The sequence below is a fragment of the Pogonomyrmex barbatus genome, unplaced genomic scaffold, assembly GCF_055798465.1.
Source record: "Pogonomyrmex barbatus isolate J1 unplaced genomic scaffold, ASM5579846v1 scaffold1, whole genome shotgun sequence".
NCBI lineage: Eukaryota > Metazoa > Arthropoda > Insecta > Hymenoptera > Formicidae > Pogonomyrmex > Pogonomyrmex barbatus.
This window is the reverse complement of record NW_028297098.1, coordinates 11,511,016-11,535,900: the sequence shown is the minus strand read 5'-3', so window position 1 is coordinate 11,535,900 and position 24,885 is coordinate 11,511,016. Positions and strand designations below refer to the sequence as shown.

The 24,885-nt window shown below is 35.3% G+C and overlaps 1 protein-coding gene across 5 annotated transcripts in view; it reads right to left on the bottom strand.

The window, feature by feature from the left end:
• Nucleotides 1-24,885, bottom strand: part of Ankle2 (ankyrin repeat and LEM domain-containing protein 2) — a 53,462-nt gene that overhangs the window by 792 nt on the left and 27,785 nt on the right. For all 5 annotated transcript variants that reach the window (XM_089085266.1, XM_089085267.1, XM_089085268.1 and 2 more), the window contains 3 exons: nt 16,005-16,158; nt 15,761-15,932; nt 14-119 (listed from right to left, as the gene is read on the bottom strand). In XM_089085266.1, the coding sequence (XP_088941392.1) occupies nt 14-119; nt 15,761-15,932; nt 16,005-16,158 (432 nt within the window). The remainder of the gene's footprint in view (nt 1-13; nt 120-15,760; nt 15,933-16,004; nt 16,159-24,885) is intronic.

Below are 24,885 nucleotides of genomic sequence, written 5' to 3'. Positions count from 1 at the left end.
GAAATTTATTTACTCTTCGATAAACATTGGAGGACCTTCTTCAGCATTCTGCATATCATCATCAAAATTATCTCGAATAAGTTCTGGTGAAGATGGAGGTGTAAAAAATTCTGAACTATCTGCAAAATAAAAATTAAATAGTTAATGCTATTATTATAATAAAAGATTAATTCTGTTAAGTGTGTGATAAAATGATGATTAATATAAATATAATTATTAATTATATTAGTATATAATTAAGGTATCATAACTTTATAGAGAAGAAAGAAAATATAGATATTATTGGACTGATTGATCATAATTTCTAATTTATTAAATACAACTATTGATTAAATAACTGAGATTAACCGTATCTGATCATAGATATTTTCCTAATAATTTTAAATAGGAAGCATTTAAAGTTAATCAATCAGATTATACAAAATTTGCACGTTTAAGTACGGATGTTATTCGACGGATAATTTGCTTTTAATATAATTCATACAACAATAAACATCTTCTAAAATCTTCTGCAAAATAATATTTTTTTACTGCTAATACTATTAACGAGTGTAGATAAATGAAAGTTAAAAAGTGGTAGATTTATAACTATAGTGTTAATTTGAAAGCAAATTGACATCAATATGAATATTTTCACTGTACAATATGTCAACGCATAAATGTTGAATAATATAATTGATTAACTTTAAATATTTTTTATTTAGAAATTATAACCTCAAAATTTTAGTATAAAGATTTTTGTCTTACAATAATCTTATTTGTTTTGCCATTAACAGATGATATAATCAATCTAGGACACTATGATATATAATTTAGAAGATATTTTATATTTTATATAAAAAATGCCAGAATAAACTGTTAAATACTACGTAAACTATTAATTATCTGATCATTTTACCTTAATATTTTTAGAATAACCAAAATAATTATTTAAAATGAATCATAATTCCATTAAAAAATGGTACTAATCATCATGCAAACTATAAACAGTCCAATGTAAAACTAATAGCATTATCATAAATTTTTTAAAACATTAAAATTTTATTTGAAATTATTTTTTATCAATATCAAGTTTAGAAAATATAATTATTTTTCTTCATTAAAATGGGTTTTGTATATAAACACATAATAAGCACTTACAATATAAAATTACATATTTTTTTAAGCAATTATGTGCTTTCTTTACCTCGATCGATTTATATTCATTTATATTCATGTAAAGCATTAAAAACATCGTATATTAAAATAAGATATTCGATAGACAAATATTTTACGAAGTATTTCATTTTTTATGTTACAATATATTAGAATAAATTAAGAAATAGGATAAAATGCAAAGTAAAAAGAAAAGATTAACAATTGTGATAAATGAATGATTTCAAAAGTTGTAAATAATTTAAATTTAAATAAAAAAAACAGTGGAACGTTTCGATTATAAGTCTTTATCAAATTACCCAATTAGCTGCAAATAATAAGTAATAAATAATTACATAATACATGAAAAACGATCTCAATTAATAATAAAAGTTAAATACAAATACAAATAACAATCTTGAAAAAAAATGAAGATATATGAAAAGAAAAAATCAATCAATAAGCAAATCTAATATTAAGAAATATTACAAAACTTCTTTACAATTAATTATTTATCATAAAATAATAAAAGATTAAAATAAGCTATTATAATTAATTCTTTATCTCAATGATGAAAAAATGTTAAGTTCAAAGTAGTAAAATATGATTCAATTAAATTATCAATAACGTAAAAATAACAGCGATGTAAAAGTAACTACGATTTAAGTATATTCAATTTAATTCTAAAGAAAACCGGCTCTATAATTAGAGGTAAAACAAAAAATAAATTATAATAAAAATATGAAAATAAAAAGGATTAGACAAAAAGATTTTTTTTAAACTTACAGAAATAAGATTAATTCGTATTTTTTCTAAGGCTTTTAATTATTTAGAAAAAAATGGTAAAAATAGCAGTTTTTTTAAACCTGTAGCATATCCTTTTAAGACTTTCTCGCTGCAACCATATTGAATTATAACATCAAGAGGTCAATCATGTAACTTTACGTGAAATTTTTCACTTTTTACTTTTCATTTTTCACACCTTGACATTTTATGTAAAATTTGTCATGTACAGCGATTATGTATGTAGCTTGGATGCGTGGAAATCATGAAACATAGTTTCATCGATTTTATAGTTAATGAAAATTATTTTATTGGTACAATATTATATACATCTTTTAATAACCAATTGTATAAGTGTACTACGTACACGTAATCCTAACGCAGTCCTAATCTTCTCTAATTTCGAAGAATATTTATTAATTCCCTAGATTTCCACCTTTCCGCCATCAAGGTACATGGTGAAAAAGTTCACGTGAAAAATTTCACATTTTCACGTTTGAGAGAGTTACATGATCTTGCAAAATCGTACATGATCGTAAGTTCACGTGAAACTTTTCACTTTTCACGTTTCCGCCTTAGGAGAAAAGTTACATGATCGATCCCCAGAAGCGAGAAATGATATGCAAAAAGTTTCTTGAGTCATATAGTTAGTATGTTTATTGTGTATTTTTATCTTAAAAATATGATATTTTCATATTCTTAAAAACTTATAAAAAATATTAGAAAGTAAAATATCTGTCTAATAGATCACGTAAAAATATAAAATAATTCTTAAATAATAATACAATAATAATGATACACTGCTCAGCTATTAGAAACCAAATCACTAGTTGTTTCTGATAATTATAGATAGTTATAGATAGAGTAGTGATCATTATTTCAAGAATTATTTTACACTTTTACGTGATTTATTGGAATATTTACTTTTTGGTATTTTTTACAACTTTTAAGAATATAAAAACATCACGTTTTTATGAAAAAAGTACAAAATAAAATTATATGACGAAGAAATTTTTTGTATTTGTTATTTCTCGCCTCTGACGTTACATAATCCATATTGTGCTGCGAGAGAGTTGAATCTTAATATTCAAAGAAATCAATATAAACTAAAAAAATATCTTAATAATAGACAAAATAATTCAAAAAGAAAATTTAAAGAACAGAATATGAATAACATAAAGTTAAGATTGTTGAAAATTCGGTCATCTCAAATCATATTTTAAATCTATGTCATACTTTTGATCGAAAATATATGAAAATCCTTAAAAAAAAAATGGAATCAATTTAAATAAAAACATTAAATTATTTGATGACTCATTTTAATATATATATTTTTTACTGACATGTGACACATTGTGATTTGTTTACTTATTGTCTTAGAAAATATTTTTCTCTTATTCGAATACAAGATGTGAACATCTTATAAGTTAGGATCAAAGTGAGCAAAACCAATTCTAATATTTTTATTTGTTGCTTAATTGTTGCTAAAAAGTTGCCAAAAAATTGGTTGCGCTATAATTTAAAAAAAATGATATTCTGCTAAAGAAAGATTAAGTTAGCGGGACAATGTACATGTAATAATAAGTATTAGAAATATTGTAATAAAAATAAAATAGCAGAAGAATTTGTTACTTATTTGTTGTTCTTGAGATATTAATGTTCCGAACTTCTTTCTCACGAAATAAGTATAAAAATAGAGAAGAACCAATAAAGATAAACGATTGATTTCTTCTAACTTCCCGTATGTTAAAATTTTTCGCTGTATATTTTTTACATTTATTTCGTAAGCAAGAAATTTTAAATTAAGTGAGCAACACATTCTTTCTGACAGTTCACTCTTCTGACTGTACGCTGAATGGTTCCTATCTGTTATACTTATTTCGCGAGAAAGAAGTTTGGAACATGAATATCTCGAGAGCAACAAATTCATTCAACGTTTCAGTGCCAAAATTAAGCAACACATTTTTTTCTGATAATTTACTCTTGTGCTTGCACGCTGAGTGATTTCTCTCTATTGTTTATACTTATTTCGCGAGAAAGAAGTTTGAGACATGAATATTTTGAGAATAATAAATAAACAACAAATTCTTCTGCTTTTTTTATTACAATATTTCTCATATTTATTATTACATATATATTGTCTCACTAACTTAATATATTTCTTTAGCGAAACATTGAAAAAAAATTACAGAGCAACACATTTTTTTTTAGTAACTTTTTAACAACAATTAAACAACAAATAAAAATGTTAGAATTGGTTCTGCTCACTTTGGTCCGCTAATTTATAAGACGTAATTTTATAAGACGTAAGATATACTAACAAATACAAATTGCCAGATCTATATTTTTGCTTTATTCTATAGTATCAATCTTATTTCGACAAGTTTAAAAATTTTTAATTAATCTTTCTATTTCCATATTTTTATTGATATAATTTATTATTTGTATACAATTATAGACCCACTTTCTTTACGATTAAATCAAATACATATTCAAATACAATACAAATATCATTACTTACTTTTACGACATTTTTGACAACTTAACTGGATCAAAATTTAGTACTTAAATTTAACATTTTTTCGATATCGAATGAAAAATTAGTTATAATAGTCTTATTATAACTTTTGACTCTTTGGTATATTTTATAGTTTTAATATTTAATTTATTATAAAGAAATTTTACAATATTCTTTGACTTTGGATTTATCTCTTGTTCGATTTTTTTTCGCATATCTCCATTTCTTCCGAGATTTTATTTATGTTGGTTTAACTTTTATTACTAATTGACATCATTTTTCATTATGTAATTATTTATAATTTAAAGTTAATTTGATTTATGAAGACTTATAATTGCTATAGACAAAACATTCCATTGTTTCTTTTAATTATTTAAAATTTTTTTAAAAAGATACCTTTATTCCTTCAATCTTGCTCATACCGCGATCATAGATCCTTTCTTTTTCTCAGAATAAAATATAAAATAACTTCTAAATAATTGCTAAATTCTTATAATTTATAATAATATTTATAATAATATAATAATATAATTTATAATAATTTGTACATAATTCTTACAAGCACTGTTCAAAATTTGATGCCCTTTTGGCAAAATTATTGAAATAACATAACTGAACTTTATATTATATTATATTGGTATATTAGATGCCGTAAAAGGAAATAAACGAAAAGAGACAGAAAAACATTCCATCGGTATCCTTTTTTTTCGCACTATTTGAATAGAAAAGATTAATAAAAAAATCGTTAAGTTAGAAATCACTCTAGACATTACTAGAGAAAGAAATAAGACTTATGCTATCTACCTTTATCTTAGAATATCCTAACTTCTTTACATGACATTAGCATTTCAGTATAGTACAGAATTCAGTGAATCTACTTATCATCCTCCTTACATTGCTTGAGGTTCAGTACCTGAGCAGCCAATCATAGGTTTGTTTTTTATTCCTGAACTTCCTAAACTAGTGCAAGAAGTGTATACTAAAGCGTTTTCTATTTCCGAAATGACATCAACGAGACTGTTCGTTATTTCAGTTGTAACGGAGCATCTTTCGGATGCTCCGTTGCTAGCGCGCGCTATGCGGTTCGCACCATCCGAGACCGCCCGAACCCCCGACCACGACCGAACAATACACGCGCGCCTCTGAGCTGTCGACGACGTGACCGATCAGCTGTTTTACTACGACAACGAATAACAAATTAAACATTAACACGTGGCGTGAAAATGGGTATAAATACACAACGAATTTCGCGTAAAAGAGCGAGACCTGTCTGCTCATCCGACCTGTCCGTTCCGAAACACCGATCCGATCAGAAGCGAGATAAGATTCTCACAAAAAATACCGTTCTCCATATTCTCGTTCTTTCCTTCTCGAAAAATCGGAGTGTTCTCGGATTTTTCTCCTCACGACAATACCGAGCGTTCTCAGTATTTCCGTTTTCATCCCATCCAGAAAGTCGGAGTGTTCTCGGACTTTCTTACGGAATATCGGGCGCGATTTCAGTACTCCGGCGTATTCGAAAGTTGGAGCAGTCTCAGACTTTCCAGCGACATCCGTCACCACGCGTGTCACGGCAAGCATCGACTGTTGCCTAGCAATCCACGCGTCCGAACACTCAGCCACGCGCGGGCCCGGTTGCCTAGCAACGCATCACCGATACGACCACGATCAGACCGCTGTCATCCGTCGCATCATTAATCCAACTGCGTTACGAACATCGCAAAGCGACGAGCGAGAGACGACAACGAGCGACCGCGCTGCAAGAGGCGTCATTTATATTTATAATGAAATCATTATAAAACAGTTAAAACCCGGCGACTGTAATCCTCTCACAAACCCGGCATCCGACGAGCATACTCTGAGCACACGTCCCCGCGTCCGTATTGTAGAATAAACCAAACGCGCAGGGACGTACCGTTACATGACGCCCGAACAGGAACCCGTTTTAAGGAAAAAATAAAAAGGGGCTCGCAGATGCCAGCCTGGGTACAAACTCTTTCAAAACAAGACGCCCTTCGTGTAGCACAGTCATTCGGTCTCGACACAACCGCGACTCTCGAAGACCTCCGCCGCCGATTACGAACGTACGCTAACACTCATCCGCACATTATGCCTATCGTAAAAGCCGGAACATCCGACACCGACACCGAATCATCCATGATCACCCCACCGTTTCCCGGCTTACCCCCTGCTGAACTGGGTCATGTAAAGGCCATGAATCAAATCCGAAAATGGGCGTGCCATTCGACGGCCGTGATCCTCTCTTCTTTCTGAAAAGACTTACATTGCAGAGACAATATCGATATTCCAATGAAATTATGGTGGAAAGACTGCCTGAATTGCTTAAGGGCAATGTCCTGTCATGGTATCGCAACAATGAGAACGAATGGTCAGGCTGGGAAGACTTCTTAACCGATTTCCGCCGTTACTTTCTATCGCGTCGTTATCAGATAAAACTAGCACAAGAAATTCGCGATCGGAAGCAACACCCCGGCGAAACCTTCTCGCAGTATGTCACACATATGCTCACGTTAATGCGCCGCGCGAGAAATCACTCGACACTAGAGAAAATAGACCGACTCTACGAGAATATGAGAGCCGAGTATAAAATGTTTGTCCGGATTAACGAAAGGACCACGTTGCACGACCAAGCCGCCGAATACGAAGAAATACAAAAAGCTCGCGAAATAGAAAATAAAGAAGGAATGTCGACGCGTGAATACGGCCTCATCGCAACCAATCCCATATGATCACCATAATACGTGCTGGAGGTGCAAGCAACGAGGTCACGATCGGTTCTCGTACAAACGACCCCCCCCCCCAGAAATTTTGCTCGCAATGGCAAGGACGGGGTGTTTATAAAAGAATGCCACCTCCGTCCGGGAAACGCCACAACGGTCGGGGTCGCCAACAATGCACCCCGGCCGGGAAACTCGCCGTAGAATATACACCCCGTCCACACATCCGCGTCCGAATCGGCACTCGCAACTTCTCCGTACTCCTAGATACGGGATCCAAAATCTCGATGATAAATTCCGAGACCGCGCGCTACGCCCAAGAAATCGGTTACGAAGTCACCTCCGTCGAAAGCCAGATCCACTTAGCCGATGGGGCACTCGCCAATATTAGCGGAAAGATCACTCTGCCTTTAACCACCCACCAAAAAGACATCAAGCACACCTTCCAGATCCTACCGACTCTAGACAGTACGATCCTAATCGGCATAGATTCATGGACCCACCTCCGCCTGACACTGCTCCCTCCATCTGCTCCATCAACAATCACCGAACAACGTCACCCCTCCTATGCCATCACCGCCAGCTTAACGCGCCGCACGCTCCGAGAAGAACACGAATTAACGACCTTCCTGAATGTCAAACTGGCTAAATTCGAGGACGGGAAAGGGCCCACCGACCGCATTACACATGTCATCCGAGTAAACACCCCCGTACCGATCTAACAGCAGTATCGCCCCCGAAATCCCGCGATGCGGAAAAGATTATAGAAGAAGTGCAACAGATGGAGGACGAAGGCATCATCGAGCCCTCCTTCAGCGCGTGGAGTTCCCCCGTCGTGATCGTCCGAAAAAAAGACGGCAAACGACGGTTTTGCATCGATTTCCGTAAGGTGAACAACGTGACCGAACGAGACACGTATCCGCTGCCGCACATTGCCGCTACATTAGACAAACTCCGCGGCGCGCGCTATTTGTCTACCCTCGATCTAAAACAGGGATATTGGCAGGTACCCCTCGCCCCCGAAAGCTGACCAGTAACCGCGTTCACAGTACCCGGACGAGGGCTGATGCAATTTAGAGTCATGCCGTTCGGGCTATATTCTGCACCGGCCACGTTTCAACGCCTCCTCGGCATACTCGGTTCCGAACTCGAACCGCACGTTTTCGTATATCTGGATGACATCATCGTCGCCAGCCTGTCTTTCGAATCACATCTAACACATCTCGTGGAAGTTTTCCGCCGACTGCGCGACGCCCGCCTCCACCTAAATCCCGAAAAGTGCCATTTCTGCCTTACCGAGCTTAAATACCTCGGCCACATAATTAATCGCCGTGACATCCAGACCGATCCCAACAAAGTTAAAGCCATCGCCCAATGGCCCGCACCCACCAGTGTCAAACAGATTCGACAATTCGTGGAAGTGGCTTGGTACAGGAGGTTCATAGCGAACTTTTCCACCACTGCCGCCCCATTGACCAAATTAACTAAAAAGGGCGTCAGGTGGCAATGGGGATCGGAGGAAGAAAAATCATTCCGCGAACTGAAAAAGGCACTCACTACTACCCCGGTCTTTGCTTGGATTTTATCGTCGGTTCATACTACAGACCGATGCAAGCACTCACGGACTCGGGACGGTCTTGACGCAACACCTGGAGGAGGGCGAACGCGTAGTCGCATACGCTAGTCGAATACTCAACGGGGCCGAGCGGAATTACAGCGCGACCGAGCTCGAATGTCTAGCGGTCGTGTGGGGAATTCGGTATCTGCGCGGCTATCTGGAGGGATATGAGTTTACAGTGATAACCGATCACCAGGCCCTCCGATGGCTGCAACGCCTAGAATCCCCGACGGGACGATTAGGCTGCTGGACACTCGAGCTCCAGCAATACACGTTCGATGTCAAATATCGGAGGGGACAGCTGAATCGCGTGGCCGATACGCTTTCCCGACAAATATCCACATGCATTCCACTCGCCAGGAAATCCAATGCCCTTGGTATAAGCGGCAGTTTCAACGGGTGAAGGGAAAGCCGATTTCCCCGAATATCGGATCGAGAACGGGAAGCTATGTCGCCCTTTCTTGTATTCTACCGACTTTCGTGAGGTCCCGGCTGACGAACAAGGAATGCGTGCCGCGAGAAAAAGGTACCGAAATACTGCGGCGGTTGCATGATGAACCGACAGCCGGCTACCTTGGTATCGTCAAAACGATCGCTCATGCTGCGCGATTATACTACTGGCCTGGCATGTTTTCTGACACCGCCCGGTACGTTCGAAATTGCCAAAATTGCCTTGCGCATAAATCCCTGCAAAACCGACCTGCCGGCTTTTTACACACAGCCCCCGTGTCATATCCGTGGGAACAAATTACGATCGACCTGATAGGACCGTTACCCTGCTCGGCGAATGGGCATTCGTGGCTGCTAGTGATGCAGGACCGTTTTACAAAGTGGGTGGAGTTACAACCACTCCGTCGTGCCGTCGCGCAAGCCATCGAAAGTTCACATTATATACCGACACGGATGTCCACGCACCCTCGTCTCTGACAACGGGCGACAATTCATCTCCGGACAATTTAGAAAAGTATTAGAAATCTCTAATATTGTGCACCGCACCTCCCCCGCGTACACGCCTCAATGCAATCCGGTGGAATGGACAAACAAGACCATCAAAATGATGATCCGCCAATATGTGGACCGCGATCATCGCCGCTGGGATCGCAGCATTAGGGCGTTGCAGTTCACCTATAACATGCCGCGTGGCATGAGGCCACCGGGTATAGCCCGACGTTCTTAAATCATGGGCGAGAATTAAACAGCCCTCTTCCCGCGGATCAACGCGACGTCACCGTACCGCCGCCCGAAACAAATTGCCGCATCCTCTGGGAAGCATATGAGGTCGTCCGCGCCAACCTCGTACAGGCGTTTCAGAAGCAAGCGAAACATTATAATATGCGACACCGCGCTTGGAAGCCCATCGTCGGAGACAAGGTGTGGAGGCGCGTGCACATCCTGTCAAATAAAAACGAAGTCGTCGCGGCAAAATTAGCGTCTACGTACACCGGACCATACGAAAAATAATATCTCCGGTAATTTTCGATTTGCGCGACGACTGGGGAAAGTGGCATCGGCATATACACATACACGATTTAAAGCCGGCACCGGACAACGACATAAACAAAACCGACGAAACCGACAACAACTGAGACCGAACAACCGTTTTAAACAAAGCAAGTTTAGCAGACAAATTGAAAATATGACGAATCACGCGAAGCCACGAATCGCTCCGACTCTACCCCGAGCGGGGTAGAGTTTTTATATCCTCAGTATGATAGAAATACGCGAGATTTCCGATCTGGGAAAAAGCCCGTATCGACCAGCAGCCATGGAAGATAGAAAGCACGACTCAACGCTACGATCCCGAATTTGAGGTCCTATGGGAACGGCTCGCGACCACCGCCGAGAAGTCCGGACCCCGCTACCGACCAGCCACCACGACGGTCAAGGCACCCGTCTCCGCCAAACCAACCGTGCGGAGCATCCGAGTAGTTCCGGCCGTGGGTACGAGAGTGCAACCGCGAGCAACAGAAAAAAATTCGAAGGCCTGCTACAGACACTGTCACCGCCACCGCCTAGAAGAGGTAAACAATATACCATCTTTCCAGCCAGCCGTTGTGCGACGAGATTAGCCGAACTCTTCGGCAGCCTGTCTGACAAGGAAAACGAGCTTCCTTCGGCTCGGCCAGCCGTCGAGATTGTCGCAGCAACACCGACCGTATCTACCGTCACAGTCGCAGCGCGGGACTACCGCTCCACCGCCCGCTCGACACCGACCGTATCCCACGCTACGACCGCCACGCGGGATCGCCACACCATACCGGCCAGTTATTCTGCCCGCATCCGGCCGAAATACATCACCGCGACCACGCCGAGAACGGCGGCGTTCCGTCCGTCCCTGCCGAGGCATCACTACCGCCCGACCGACGATGCCAAACGTTCGGACCGGCAGGATCGCCGCCGGTCGAGGTGAATGTAGCCGACGGGATGACTGTAAAAGTGCCCTATTTCGCGGCTCACATCTCACGCTTATACAAGGCACGGGTAGGAGCACGGAAATGTATACTCCGATTTAACGGCAAGAGTGATTGCCATTATAAGCGAGAGGTGTGATGTCCGAAATAGGGACACTTCTCTTAACAAAGGGGGAGATGTAACGGAGCATCTTTCGGATGCTCTGTTGCTAGCGCGCGCTATGCGGCCCGCATCATCCGAGGCCGCCCGAACACCCTCGACTGCGACCGAACAATACACGTGCGCTTCTGAGCTGTCACGCGTCGACGACGTGACCGATCAGCTGTTTTACTTGACAACGAATAACAAATTAAACGTTGACACGTGGCGTGAAAATGGGTATAAATACCCAACGAATTTCGCGTAAAAAAGCGAGACCTGTCCGCTCATCCGATCTGTTCGTTCCGAAACACCGATCCAACCAGAACAGCGAAAGATTCTCACAAAGAATACCGAGCGTTCTCCGTATTCTTATTCTTTCCTTCTCGAAAAATCGGAGTGTTCTCGGATTTTTCTCCCCACGACAATACCGAGCGTTCTCAGTATTTCCGTTTCATCCCATCCAGAAAGTCGGAGTGTTCTCGGACTTTCTTACGGAATATCGGGCGCGCGCGATTTCAGTACTCCGGCGTATTCGAAAGTTGGAGCATTCTCAGACTTTCCAGCGACATCCGCCACCACGCGTGTCACGGCTAGCATCGACTGTTGCCTAGCAACCCACGCGTCCGAACACTCAGCCACGCGCAGGCCCGGTTGCCTAGCAACGCATCACCGATACGACCACGATTAGACCGCCGTCATCCGTCGCATCATCAATCCAATCGCGTTACGAACATCGCAAAGCGACGAGCGAGAGACAACGAGTGACCGCACTGCAAGAGGCGCGGTCACTCGTTGTCGTCTCTCGTATCATTTATATTTATAACGAAATCATTATAAAACAGTTAAAATCCGGCCACTGCAATCTTCTCACAAACCCGGCATCCGACGAGCATACTCCGAGCGCACGTCCCCGCGTCCGTACCGTAGAATAAACCAAACGCGCAGGGACATACCGTTATACAGTGTAACAGAACTCAGTGTACGAGTTCACTGAACTGGCAGCAATAGGTTTAGAGTCGGTGCAAGCAGTGCAGAATAAACGAAATTCAATCAGTAGCGGTAATTTTGAACATCATAAGATTAATCAGTAAATATGAAAGTAGAAACTTTCTTAGAGTATAAATTTCAGTATCTCATTGATATTGTTTATATATTTTAATACATAGTACTTGAGATATGCAAGTTAAAATTATCGGCATTCACTGTTCAAAAAAATATTCATTAAATATTAAATTTGTAGATTAGAAATTCGGACGCTAATGCATAATAATTAATAATATTATATATAAATATTACATATCCGTTTTTAAATTTAGACTCACTGTTTAATGTCTTACAAATGCTTGAAAATTTTTTTGAAATTATTCTTTTTTATTACAAAGATTTGATATTAAAATTTGATTTATGTTGTGGCGATTATTCGTCATAACTCTCACGGCCACATTTTTTCATGCGGCAGTACTTAGATTTCGCCGAATTATTTATTCTCAGAGAATCGCACGCAAATACGAAGACGTTGCATGTATTCATATCCGATATCAGCTCAATTGAATAGATTTATTTTCTATATTCTCTTGTAATAATTTCTTTTTGTATTGTTCGGAACTAGATATACGATGGTAGTCTGAAAAGTTTTGAGCCTAACATAGAAATAAGTATTTTTTCGGTCAAATATAGTTTTATTTTTCAATATAATCTCCTTTTAAGTCAATACACTTTTCCCCTCTAACCTCTTTAACTCCTCCAAATAGTAGTTGGCGTCTTGTTCCGCAAAATAGGCGTTTACGTATGCGATGATCTCGTTCAATGAAAATCTTTGTCCTCCAAGCGAAACTTTAAGCTTAGGAAACAGGAAAAAGTCGCTGGGGGCCAGATCTGGTGAATACGGTGGGTGGTCAACCAATTCGAAGTGCAGTTCGTGAATTTTGGCCATGGCGACCGCCGAAGTGTGAGCAGGTGCGTTGTCTTGATGGAACAGCACTTTCTTCTTCTTCAAATGCGGCTGTTTTTTGCAATTTCTGCCTTCAGCTTATCAAGTAATAATGCGTAATACGCTCTCGTTATTGTTTTACCTTTTTCAAGATAATCGATACACACAATTCCGTGACTATCCCAAAAAATAGTCGCCATTACCTTCCCAGCTGATGGAACCGTCTGCTTTTTCGGAGCAGATTCACCCTTTGCAGTTCACTGTTTTGACTGTTCTTTTGTCTCTAGAGTGGTGGAAATTTCATCTACAGTTATGAATCGACGCAAAAAATCTGACTCGTTTCGCTTGACCGCTCCAACAGGGCTTTGAAAATGTTCATTCGAATTCGTTTTTGGTCCAGTGAACAAGCGTGGCACCCAACGCACGGATAGCTTGCGCATATCCAATTCTTCAGTCAATATATGACAAACGCGTTCTTTCGATATGCCCATAGCCTCTGCTATCTCTCTAACCTTGATTCGACGGTCGTCCAGTCATTTGGTGAACATTTTCGATGTTATCAGCGGTGGTCGCAGTTTTTGGCCGTCCCGAACGCTCATCAGCCAAGCTAGCACGTTTAAATTCAGCTGCCCATCTTTTTACGGTGGCAAATGATGGGGCAGAGTCCTCGTAAACAGCGTCCAACTCGATTTTAATTTGCGCAGGCGTATTGCCTTTCAAATGTAAGAATTTAATCACGGCACGATATTCAATTTTTTCCATTTTTACAAAAACACTGACATCGACTGATACAAATGACTGTCAAACAACAACTGAGCGTTCAAAATAGCTGAAATTTTCACAAAAATCTTTCAAAGCATATACTATTGTAGTACTAGAATGGTTTTGACGAGTAACGTCATCTTCATGTTAAGGCTCAAAACTTTTCAGACTACCCTCGTACAGGGTGTCCCAGAACTGGGGAGCGAGCCGCAGTGGGAATGTAAAAGAAATCAAGGGGAACAAAAAAGTCTAATACCATTTTGTTCGCTCTAATTTTCGAATTGTAAAATAAAATATCCGAACCAATGAGTGGTGATGCCGCGCTATAGTACGGCCTACTGCTCCTAGCTTACGGGCGCGCGGCGCGCGGTAAAAGGGAGGTGACGTGTCGCCGCCTGAACAGCGGACGGTCTTACCTCTCTCCCTCCTTCTCACCGCGCGCCGCGCGCCCGTAAGCTAGGAGTAGTAGGCCGTACTATAGCGCGGCGTCATCACTCATTGGTTTAGATATTTTATTTTATAACTCGAAAATTAGAACGAATATCACAAAATGATATTAGACTTTTTTATTTCCCTTGATTTTTTCTACATTCCCTCTACGGTTCATACCTCAATTCTGGGACACCTTGTATATTCTATGATCGTTATTTTCAAGTCTTTGTAATACCGAATTCCTGCGGGTTGAAAAATATAATTCAAAACGTTTAACGATCCAGACAATAGACAAACAATAGCAAACAGGTTTTCCTTCGAAACTGTATTTGTTTGTAAGAATTAAAATACTTATTATTTAAGAATAATCTCGAAGGAGAAAAGTATAGGGAAGAGAATTGATATGGAATAACGGACGGGACATTCGACCGACGGACACCAACGTGTACTTAGACATGTTCTTAAATCACGAATAAAAGAAAATTTTTAAAAGACATTTTGATAAATCGGACTTTTGCACAATATTCCTTTCGCCTCTGTCTGGCATTACTATATATATTACCCAAAATGTATATGAAGAAAATAATTAGAGGAAGAAAAAATAGAAATGACAAACAATAAAGAAATAGCAATTATAAAAAGAGACAGCGCAGGAAATATTCTCGTAAATTAAAATGGATACGTTACATATCTCCGAAGGTATTAAGATTGTCCATCTAAATTTAGTATTTACAGTCATAACTAAGTCATATTTAAACAATAACTATGTGAAAATAAAAATTTCTCTTAAAACCTAAAAGACTTTAATATTTACATTTCAATATAGAGCATAAAATAACATAAAAATCATACTTTATTGAATAAATAATTAATAAGTAATTTTTAATGAGTGATTTGTTTTCATCAGAAGACGAATCTAATATTTCCACAGATAATATGGGACGCCATTTCTTTCTTGCACTAAATCATTTTCTATTTCTTAACTGCTCGTCAGTTCTGGCTTGCACTAATTCAGTTCAGTTCTAGTGCAGCCTTAATGCGGCCTTAATAAAAAACAAACCCCATGCATGCATATAAGATGTCTCATTTAATTTAAATATTTTGAACAGAAAACGTTCTTATATAAATTATTTTTTATAAAATATAAGAAAATACACATATATGTATGTTCGTGCACGTTTGCTTACGCATGCATGTACGCATATACATACGCACATACGTACATACAAATATAAACATACACATATATATATATACTCATATATACGCACAACACAAGTATATACAAATACCTGTATCTCCGTCAATATTGTCAAGCTCAGCAGTTAATGAGCGCATACATACGAATTTATCACATAAATATTGTATATCGTTACTGGCATTTATCTCTTTTGATATTTGTTGGCAATTTGTTGATTTATCTTCATCATATGTTGATATATTCGCATTAGTAATTAAGTTTCTCTAAAAGAAATTAGATATTATAAGAATTGAATATTTAAACGTTAAAAATGCATTATTTGATGTATTTTGTACCATAGAATAAAATAATTGTTCCTGTTTATCCTTAAATCTTTGTTCTAAATATTTTTCAAACTTTGTTAATCCTTCATCAGTTCGAAAATCAACGAAATCTTTTAAAAACGACCAATATTCCTTCCAAGGTACTTGATATTCTTTAGCAAGATCTCTAGAAAAATATCAAGTATTAAAAAAAGCCACAATATTTTATTATTTTTATTGTAATAAATATGATATAAAAATGAAATAAACAAGAATTAGGCTCAAAGAATTAAATCGAAACAGATGTCAATTCAGAGCTGACGCAAGTTATTAGCTATATAAGCATATATTAATAACAAAATTAACAGAAATTGCAAAGTAAATGTTTCGATTCCAAGATTCGGATTATCCTCAATACAATATTATAAATCAAATAACACTGTATATTATAAAGTCTTAAGACTTGACATTTAGAATCATTTTATTCATTTTATTAATCGTAAAAAAATATATTAATGCAAATAACGTTTCTCTTAAGTATTTCTGAAATTAAATTAAATGTCAGATGATTAACATTTTGTCTTGTGTTAAATAAGCTTAGGCTGAAATAGTTTCAGTACTCTCTATCTCTAATCTCTATCATATAAATAAAGAATTATATATTAATAATTTCTAATGTCAAATGTTAAATTTACAATTTAAAAAGTATGAAATACTATAAACTTGTACACACGTACACATACACACAATATAATAGATCTGATATGAATAATTCTAAATGTTCTTCTTTCAAAATCTTTCAAAACAATTGAAAAGTAAGAAGTGTTTAAACATAAGTAATTGTAATAAGAAATGTCATTCTTTTTTTTTTGTAAATAGTTTGGTAATAGCTCAAGAACGATTTATTTGTAAATCGAGAACTTGCTTTTGTTTACAGATATATATTTTCAAAATCAGTCTTTTATTTTTCTAAAATTTCTACTCCATTCCAAATTTATACGATCTATTGATTCTATGTTTCAGAATAACTAAGATTACTTTTTCTACATTAATTCTTCGTTTCTTCTAAATTAATTTTACAAGTATACATAACAACATATATAGTTGATTAGTATTTCTATTTATATGATTCTTATGCTCACTAAATCTGGTTTTCAATAGTCTACTAATCTGTTCTATATATGATGCATCATATTCATTGCAGTTAATTTTGTATATTATTTGAAATATGAACTTTTCGGAAATTTATTTTTCTATATTGATGAATCTTAATTTATTCAAACCTGTTACGCGTATTGTAGAATACTCGAAGAAGTTTTTGAGTTTCAGATATCCTATTAATGAACGGAATAGTAAAAAATCTAGGTATAATAAAAAAATCTCTTCTCATCTTGTTTATTATGTATGTACATTAACATTCATATTATTAAACTATTCTAATTTGTTATATAATATATTAATTTGTTATGTAATCCTTTTTAATATTATTAAAAATGATGTCCAAAGGATATTTGTTAATTAATAAAATGTTAATAAATCTATTAAAACTTTTTATGGAGCATATAAGAATATGAGGACCCTATCAATTAAGCTAATTATTGTATTTTCTGCAAGAAAAAATGAGAGTAATATTAATAGAATAATAATAAGGTTTTTGCTATTAATTGTGAATGAAAGTTTTGTTTTTTAATTAGCTTGACATAAAGAAAATTCAATGTTTATCTTCCAATTTCTAACGTAAACTTTAATTTTGGATGGTAAGAATTGAAAATATTGAGCAATATATTGGTCTGTGACACATGTGCTGAGATTACTACATCATCTATGTATTTAAAGCGCAGGCATAAAAGAAAGGATGCTAATAGAGTCTAAGTGAGTCTAAGTCTTGTAGGTCTAAATCAGTTATTATCAAATTAACAAGAAAATCTACTTAGTCTGTTGAAAGAAAAAAAAAAATGAAATTAAGTACAAGCCTAACTGCACTCAAATTCTGCTTTAGGGAGAATTTCCATTTTAAAACTTGTATTTTTTATATGATATTCATCTATCAAAACATTCAATAAGTACTATTTTACCAATACATTTGTAAATAATAAAATCAACATCCAGGGAAATGAGAATGTTATCATATAGAATTTTTAAATTTCATAATTTTTTAATTAAATGAAAACTATTCTGAAATTATCTAACAGACTAGCATGAATGATATATAAGGGCCGAGGCACACAAAAAAACTTAAGCAGTAAAACTTAAACAGTAAAGAAATGTTGTGGATTACTGCTTTACATTTTCGATTGTAATTGGCTGATTCGCTTACTGCTTAAATTTTACTGCTTACATTTTTTTGTGTGCTATAGCCTTAAGTACACAGTTAAGTTATAGGGGAGGCTTCCCATAGAGGAAATTACGATATGTAGTAGGTTACCCGGTTTGTATATTTTAGGTATGTTCATAGGAATATTATATTAGAAGCATTAAGTTTATTATTATGGATTAAGTTTATTATTAAGCATTAAGTTTATATATTATGGATTGCATTAGAAACTAACTTTCATTATTATTTCCATTTCTTTAACATTAATTTCAAATCTGAGATCACTTTATAGACTGGATTTCGTTTTATACACATAAGAGAGTGGTTTGAAAAGTCCGTGCAAAAATGAAAACTACTTAATTTTTCGGGATAAACCTTTTTTATTTTTCAACGTAGTCTTCTTTTAGGCTTATACACTTCGTCCAACGCTGCTTCAGTTTGTTGATCCCTTCCAAAAAATATGATTGGTCCAACTGTGCAAAATAGGCATTCGTTTCCGCAATCATCTCCTCGTTTGAATGAAATCTCCTTCCCGCTAGCCATTTCTTCGCATTGGGGAAGTAATAATCCGAGGGAGCCAAATCTGGAGAATAGGGGGGATGTTGGAATTGTAACTGCATCAATTTTGCGGTCACAACTCCGGAAGAGTGAGCTGGTGCGTTGTCATGATAGAAGAGGACTTTGTTGTGATTCGATCGTGGACGTTTTTCTTGCAACTCGGTTTTCAAACAGTCCAATAACAATGAATAATATTCACTTCTAATAGTTTTATCCTTTTCTATATAGTTGATGAATATTATTCCTTGTGAATCCCAAAAGACAGTCGCCATAATCTTCCCGGCCAAAGAAATGGTCTTCGCTTTCTTTGGTGCAGATTCCCCGTTGGCCACCCATTGTTTGGATTGTTCTTTGGTATCAGGCGTGTAATGGTGTATCCATGTTTCGTCCACAGTGACGAAACAACGCCTAAAATCCTGTAAATTCCGCTGGAACAGCTGCAAACATGCAGCTTGGAACACTTCATGATTTCAAATGAGAAGGGAGGGTGTGCGGCGAAGGGAGGCATGTGATGATATTTATTCGCAAATAACGTGTTTAGAATAACACGTCAACAATACAATGACACACACACACACACACATATATATATATATATATATATATATATATATATATATATATATTACAATATACATATATACATGTATTCTTTTTTTTTTTTTTTTTTTTTTTCTTGATGGTGATTTGGAACACTTCATGATTGGTTTTTGGTCAATTGTGAGCAATCGCGGCACCCATTTGCAGATAACTTTTTCATAATGTTGATGCAAAATATTATGTTCACTTGAGATGTTCACAGCACTGGCAATCTCACGCACCTTGATTCTTCATCCATTATCATATCATGGATTTTATCAATAATTTCTGGAATAGTAGCCTCAACAGGGCGTTACATGTTACCGATGTAATCGATATCACCTGAATTATGACTTTTTCTGTTGTCGTCTCTTTTCTTGAGTTTCCTGTGATAATTTTTATAAATCATCAACGCATTTGATTCTTCTTTCTTTATTGACTCAACAAATTCCAAAATCTTATTCTGAAGTACAGCAGAATTGATAAATCGTCTCTAGACTCCATGTAATCGACTGGGACACAAATCGTATGAATGCAAAGAGAAAGAAAACAAACGGCTAAAACTAGCAGAGAGAATATGTTTTTTGTTCAAGGACAGGAAAAGACAGTGCACGTAGGACTCGACACAAACTGCAGTGAAGGAAGTACAAATTGGTGTCTTGACAGTGATTGTTTCTTACATATGTGCTTCGACATGATGCAGGTGCACCAATTGGATGTGGCTACCGCGTTCCTGAATGGTGACATAAATGAAGAAATATATCTAGAGAAATATACCTAATTTATTTGAAGAAACCTTGAAAGACATGATTTCGAATGGAAACTTAGATGAAAAAAATAAAATGCGTGAAAGAACATCAGAAATGCTCCAAAGAATTAAAAGAAGAAATCAAGTGTGTAAATTAAAAAAGGCATTGTACGGGCTGAAATAAACCAGCCGATAATGGAATGTAAAATTCGATAATACTACGTGAAGTTGGACTGAAGTCTTTGAACACAGATCCTTGTATATATATATATTGCCAAATGAAGAGATTGTATAATGCTAGTCGTACTATATGTAGATGTTTTAATTGCGTCAGAGTTTATGTTGGATTAATGAAATTAAACAGAAGTTGATGAAAGTTTTTGAGATACAAGACATTGGAAAAGTACGCTGTTGTCTGGGAATCCAATTTGAGCAGAACAAGGGAGAGATCAAAACAATATATTACAACAACAATATATCGAAGAAACATTGAAGCGATTTGGAATGAACAACTCAAATACAGTGTCCATGCTATTCGACTGTAGCAAAAAATTAAGAAAACCAGAGGAACTATCGGTACAGATGATGAAAAAAATACTCTTATAAAGAATTGATTAGATGTTTAATGTATCTTGCAGTGAGTAAGAGACCAGATCTCCGTTGCATTCCTGAGTCAATTCAATGAGAGAGACCAACATTGGAGTACCGCTTTGGAGTACCGGTCGTGGGGATTCGAGAAAGATATACATATACATTTATATATATTGTGATATATGTGTGTGTGTGTGTGTGTGTGTGTGTGTGTGTGTGTGTGTGTGTGTGTGTGTGTGTGTGTGTGTGTGTGTGTATCATTGTATTATTGACATGTTACTCTAAACACGTTATTTGCGATAAATATCATCATATGTCTCTGTAATCGAAAGGATAAGATGCCTACCCGATAAGCAGGAGATCCAGGTTCGATTCCTGGCTGAAGTGGTATTTTTTCGCAAAATGATTACGAGTTTTTCACGACTGGTTCGTGGTCAGGCCCCGCCGTGACGCACACCTTCCCTTTTTATTTAGTCTGGTATGATGACATGCAGACAGCCGCAAAGCGGATTTTGAGGTATCTAAAGGAACGATCAATTATAAGCTGATATTCACGAAAAGTGGAAAGGGCTCATGGGCTTTGTGGATGCAGACTGAGGCAATTGTGTAGAGGATCAACGTTTCTTTACAGGATATTCATTTAAATTAGGGAGCAATACCGTAAACTGGGCCTCCAGAAAACAATATACCGTAGTTCTCTCAAGTACCGAGTATATGGGCCTAAATGAAGCAATAAAAGAAGGAATTACTTATGGGAATTTATTGAAGAATTGGGAATTGAAAATTCTGTAAAGTTATATAATGACAATCAGAAAACTTTAAAACTGAGCAGGAATCCTGTGTATCATGCAAGAACAAAGCATATAGACATTCGTTATCATTTTGTTCGCAATTAAAAGAGGACTTATATCTTATAACTTATATTAGAGTATCTGCCTTCCGAGCAAATGGAAGCAGATGTATTGACCAAAGGTTTATGTAAAGTGAAGCATTTCAAATGTCTAAATAGTCTAAGAATCAAAGAATACATTTAACGGTAATTAAATTCCTGCTTAAGGGGAAGTGTAGAAGTTGACAATACTTTTATTATAATCCGGAATCTTTGTTTTTCTAATGATGGTACTGTTTATACACTTTAAGTTCTTTTTTGTCTTGAGACTCTTCCCTCTCTAACTTGTGAGTCATTCGAGTGCGCCACGCATGTAAATCTTTTCTTTTATAATATATATATTCTGTTTTTCGTAACACGGATATCGTCTTTGAATACCTCACCCTAACAAATATTGAGGAAACTTTGCGTCATAACATACTAGAAAAATGCTGTAAAGATTGAACAATTTGTCATCATAAAGAAAACAGAATTGCAGCAATCTGTGTTGGCACAACATATAAACAGAAAATATTTCAGAATTAAGCATGACATGCTGCCAAGATATTGTAAAAATGTAATAAAAAATCTGGCAACAAAAATCAAGCATAGTGTGTGCTTATGACGTGACGGCGAAGTTACGACAGATGTAAAGCACAATCTGCTTTATTAGCTGTTGTAGATAAAAACGCAGCAAAAATTAACAGTGTGCTGTCACGGCAGAATTGTGACAGAAATCGAATAGGACCTGTTGACATAATCTGTCGGCAAATCAATAACAAAAATCGAACAAAACTCTGTGTTGTCATTAAACACAATATTTGCAAAACTACTGCGTCCAAATTGCGTCCATTTCTCGCATATAAAATTTATTAAATTATCTTTTTATAAGCGAAATCAAAATTGAAATATGCATTTATTATTTATATCTGCATTTTTTATGCTATTATTTTTCGTATATACACATGATGCAAAACATAATTGTCCTTTTACAACAAAGAAGTTAATAAGTGTAGTAATAGAAAAATTAGATAAAATACAATGTAATATTTGATACATTATACAAAAATCAAAAGACATGATATACCTTATATTTTTAAAAAACTTCCATAATTTATTTATGCTATATACAATATATTAATTTCATCATTAATAATTAAAATTATTCTTTTAAAATAAGAGATAGAAAAAGTAATAGAAGCATTACTTTTCAAAATTTTTTAGTAATGCAATGTTTAATAATAACAATTTAAATATTTATAAAATAGCAGAATTTGTTCAATTTCTATTGCTAATTTGCCAGCAGGTTATATCAACAGATCCCACTTGATTTCTGTTGCGTTTTTTGTCTACAACAGCTAATAAAGCAGATCGTGCCCTATATGATCTGCCGCAATTTTACCGTCACATTGTGATGGCACATTGTGCTCGATTTTTGATATGTTTTTGCTATCAGTTTGATATGGCAGACTTTGCCTAATATTTGTACATATTTGTTATTACAATGAGATAGCAATGTTCGATTTTTGTTACATTTTTATCGTCATTTTATATTGGCAAGTTATGCCGCAAAAAATTAAGCTTAATGGAAAAGCAGCTTGGAATTTACTGCGAAGTTATGATCAAGTTTATATTGCTTACATATTGCTGGTATACTGCTAGCATTTTGCTATCTGGAATATCACGAAACAAAGTACGCCAAAAAGTGGCGCAAAGTTATAGTCTTATTACCTCGAAAGTTGTACAATTGCTTTTAAGAATGTAAATCAATGATTCGTATCTTTGTATTCCCATTGAAATCTTCTTATTCTAAAACCCAAGTGATAGTAGTTTTATTTCTTTTTAAAGAATAATGATATCATAAAATTGCGTTTAACTTAACTAATATGTATTATATATTATTTACATAAAAAATTTGATATAAAAAAAGTGGCGCTAAGTTATAGTCCCATTACCTCGAAAGTTAAATGTACAATTGCTTTTAAAAAATGTAAATCAATCAATGATTCGTATCTTTGTATTCTCATTGAAATCTTCTTATTTTAAAACACAGTAACTTTAATTCTTTTTCAAAATTATGATATCATAAAATTGCATTTAACCTAATTTAACTCAAATGATATGTATCTAACACAAGTGATAGTAATTTTCATTCTATCTCAATATAATATGTACAAACATATAATATGTACATATAATATTCCGGCGTATCCTTCTGTAAAGAATTTTTAAATACATGTATATTTGAATCGAATGGAAAATTTAATTTAAATAAAAAAATTATGTAAAAAAAACTTGACGCTGCTAGACCTTGATTGAAATAATAACAAAGTAAAAATGAGAAATTTTTATTTAAAAAAATAATGACAAGATTTAAGGAACATTGCGACAGCACTAAGAATGACCACTATGTGTATATTGTTCGAGCAATATAAGTTTAATATAAGATTGATATAAGATTAAGTTTATTTGTTATAAAGTAATATGATAACGTATATTATGTGCAAGAAATTGTATTCTTATTACTTTAATGTTACCGCTTTAATTCTTTGTAATTAAATTTTCCATTCGATTCAAATATATATGTATTTATATCATATGTATATCATTTGAATTAAATTAGGTTAAATGCAATTTTATATTTTTATAATTTTGAAAAAGATTTAAAGCTACTATCACTTGGGTTTTAGAATAAGAAGATTTCAATGAGAATACGAAGATACGAATCATTAATTTACATTTCTTAAAAGCAATTGTACATTTAACTTTCGAGATAATAAGATTATAACTTGGCGCCACATTTTTAATATTCAAATCTTTTATATAAATGATATAAATATTAGGTTTGAGTATTAAATACTATTTGAATTTAATAAGATTATAATAAAACACTTAGGTTTAAATAGGAAAACTCTTAAAAATATACTTAGATGTAATATACTTAAAAATATACTTAGATTTTATTTCTATTTTTTTATGATCTTGAATACTTAAATAAATGCGATTTAGATAAATCTTACTATACTTGACATCCTTTTTTTACCTTTTTGTAAAAAGATAATTTTATAGTGATAGACATTTTTACAGAATGGTAATTTTATAGATATGATATCAGACATTTTGTAATATTAATCATCTTTCTATATTCGAAAAACATATCTTGACACTTTTATACTTGACGTTTTTTTTCTATAATAAGCATAACGAGAGTAAATAGAATAGAGAACGAGTGAGAGATAGCATATTTCTCTTTTTC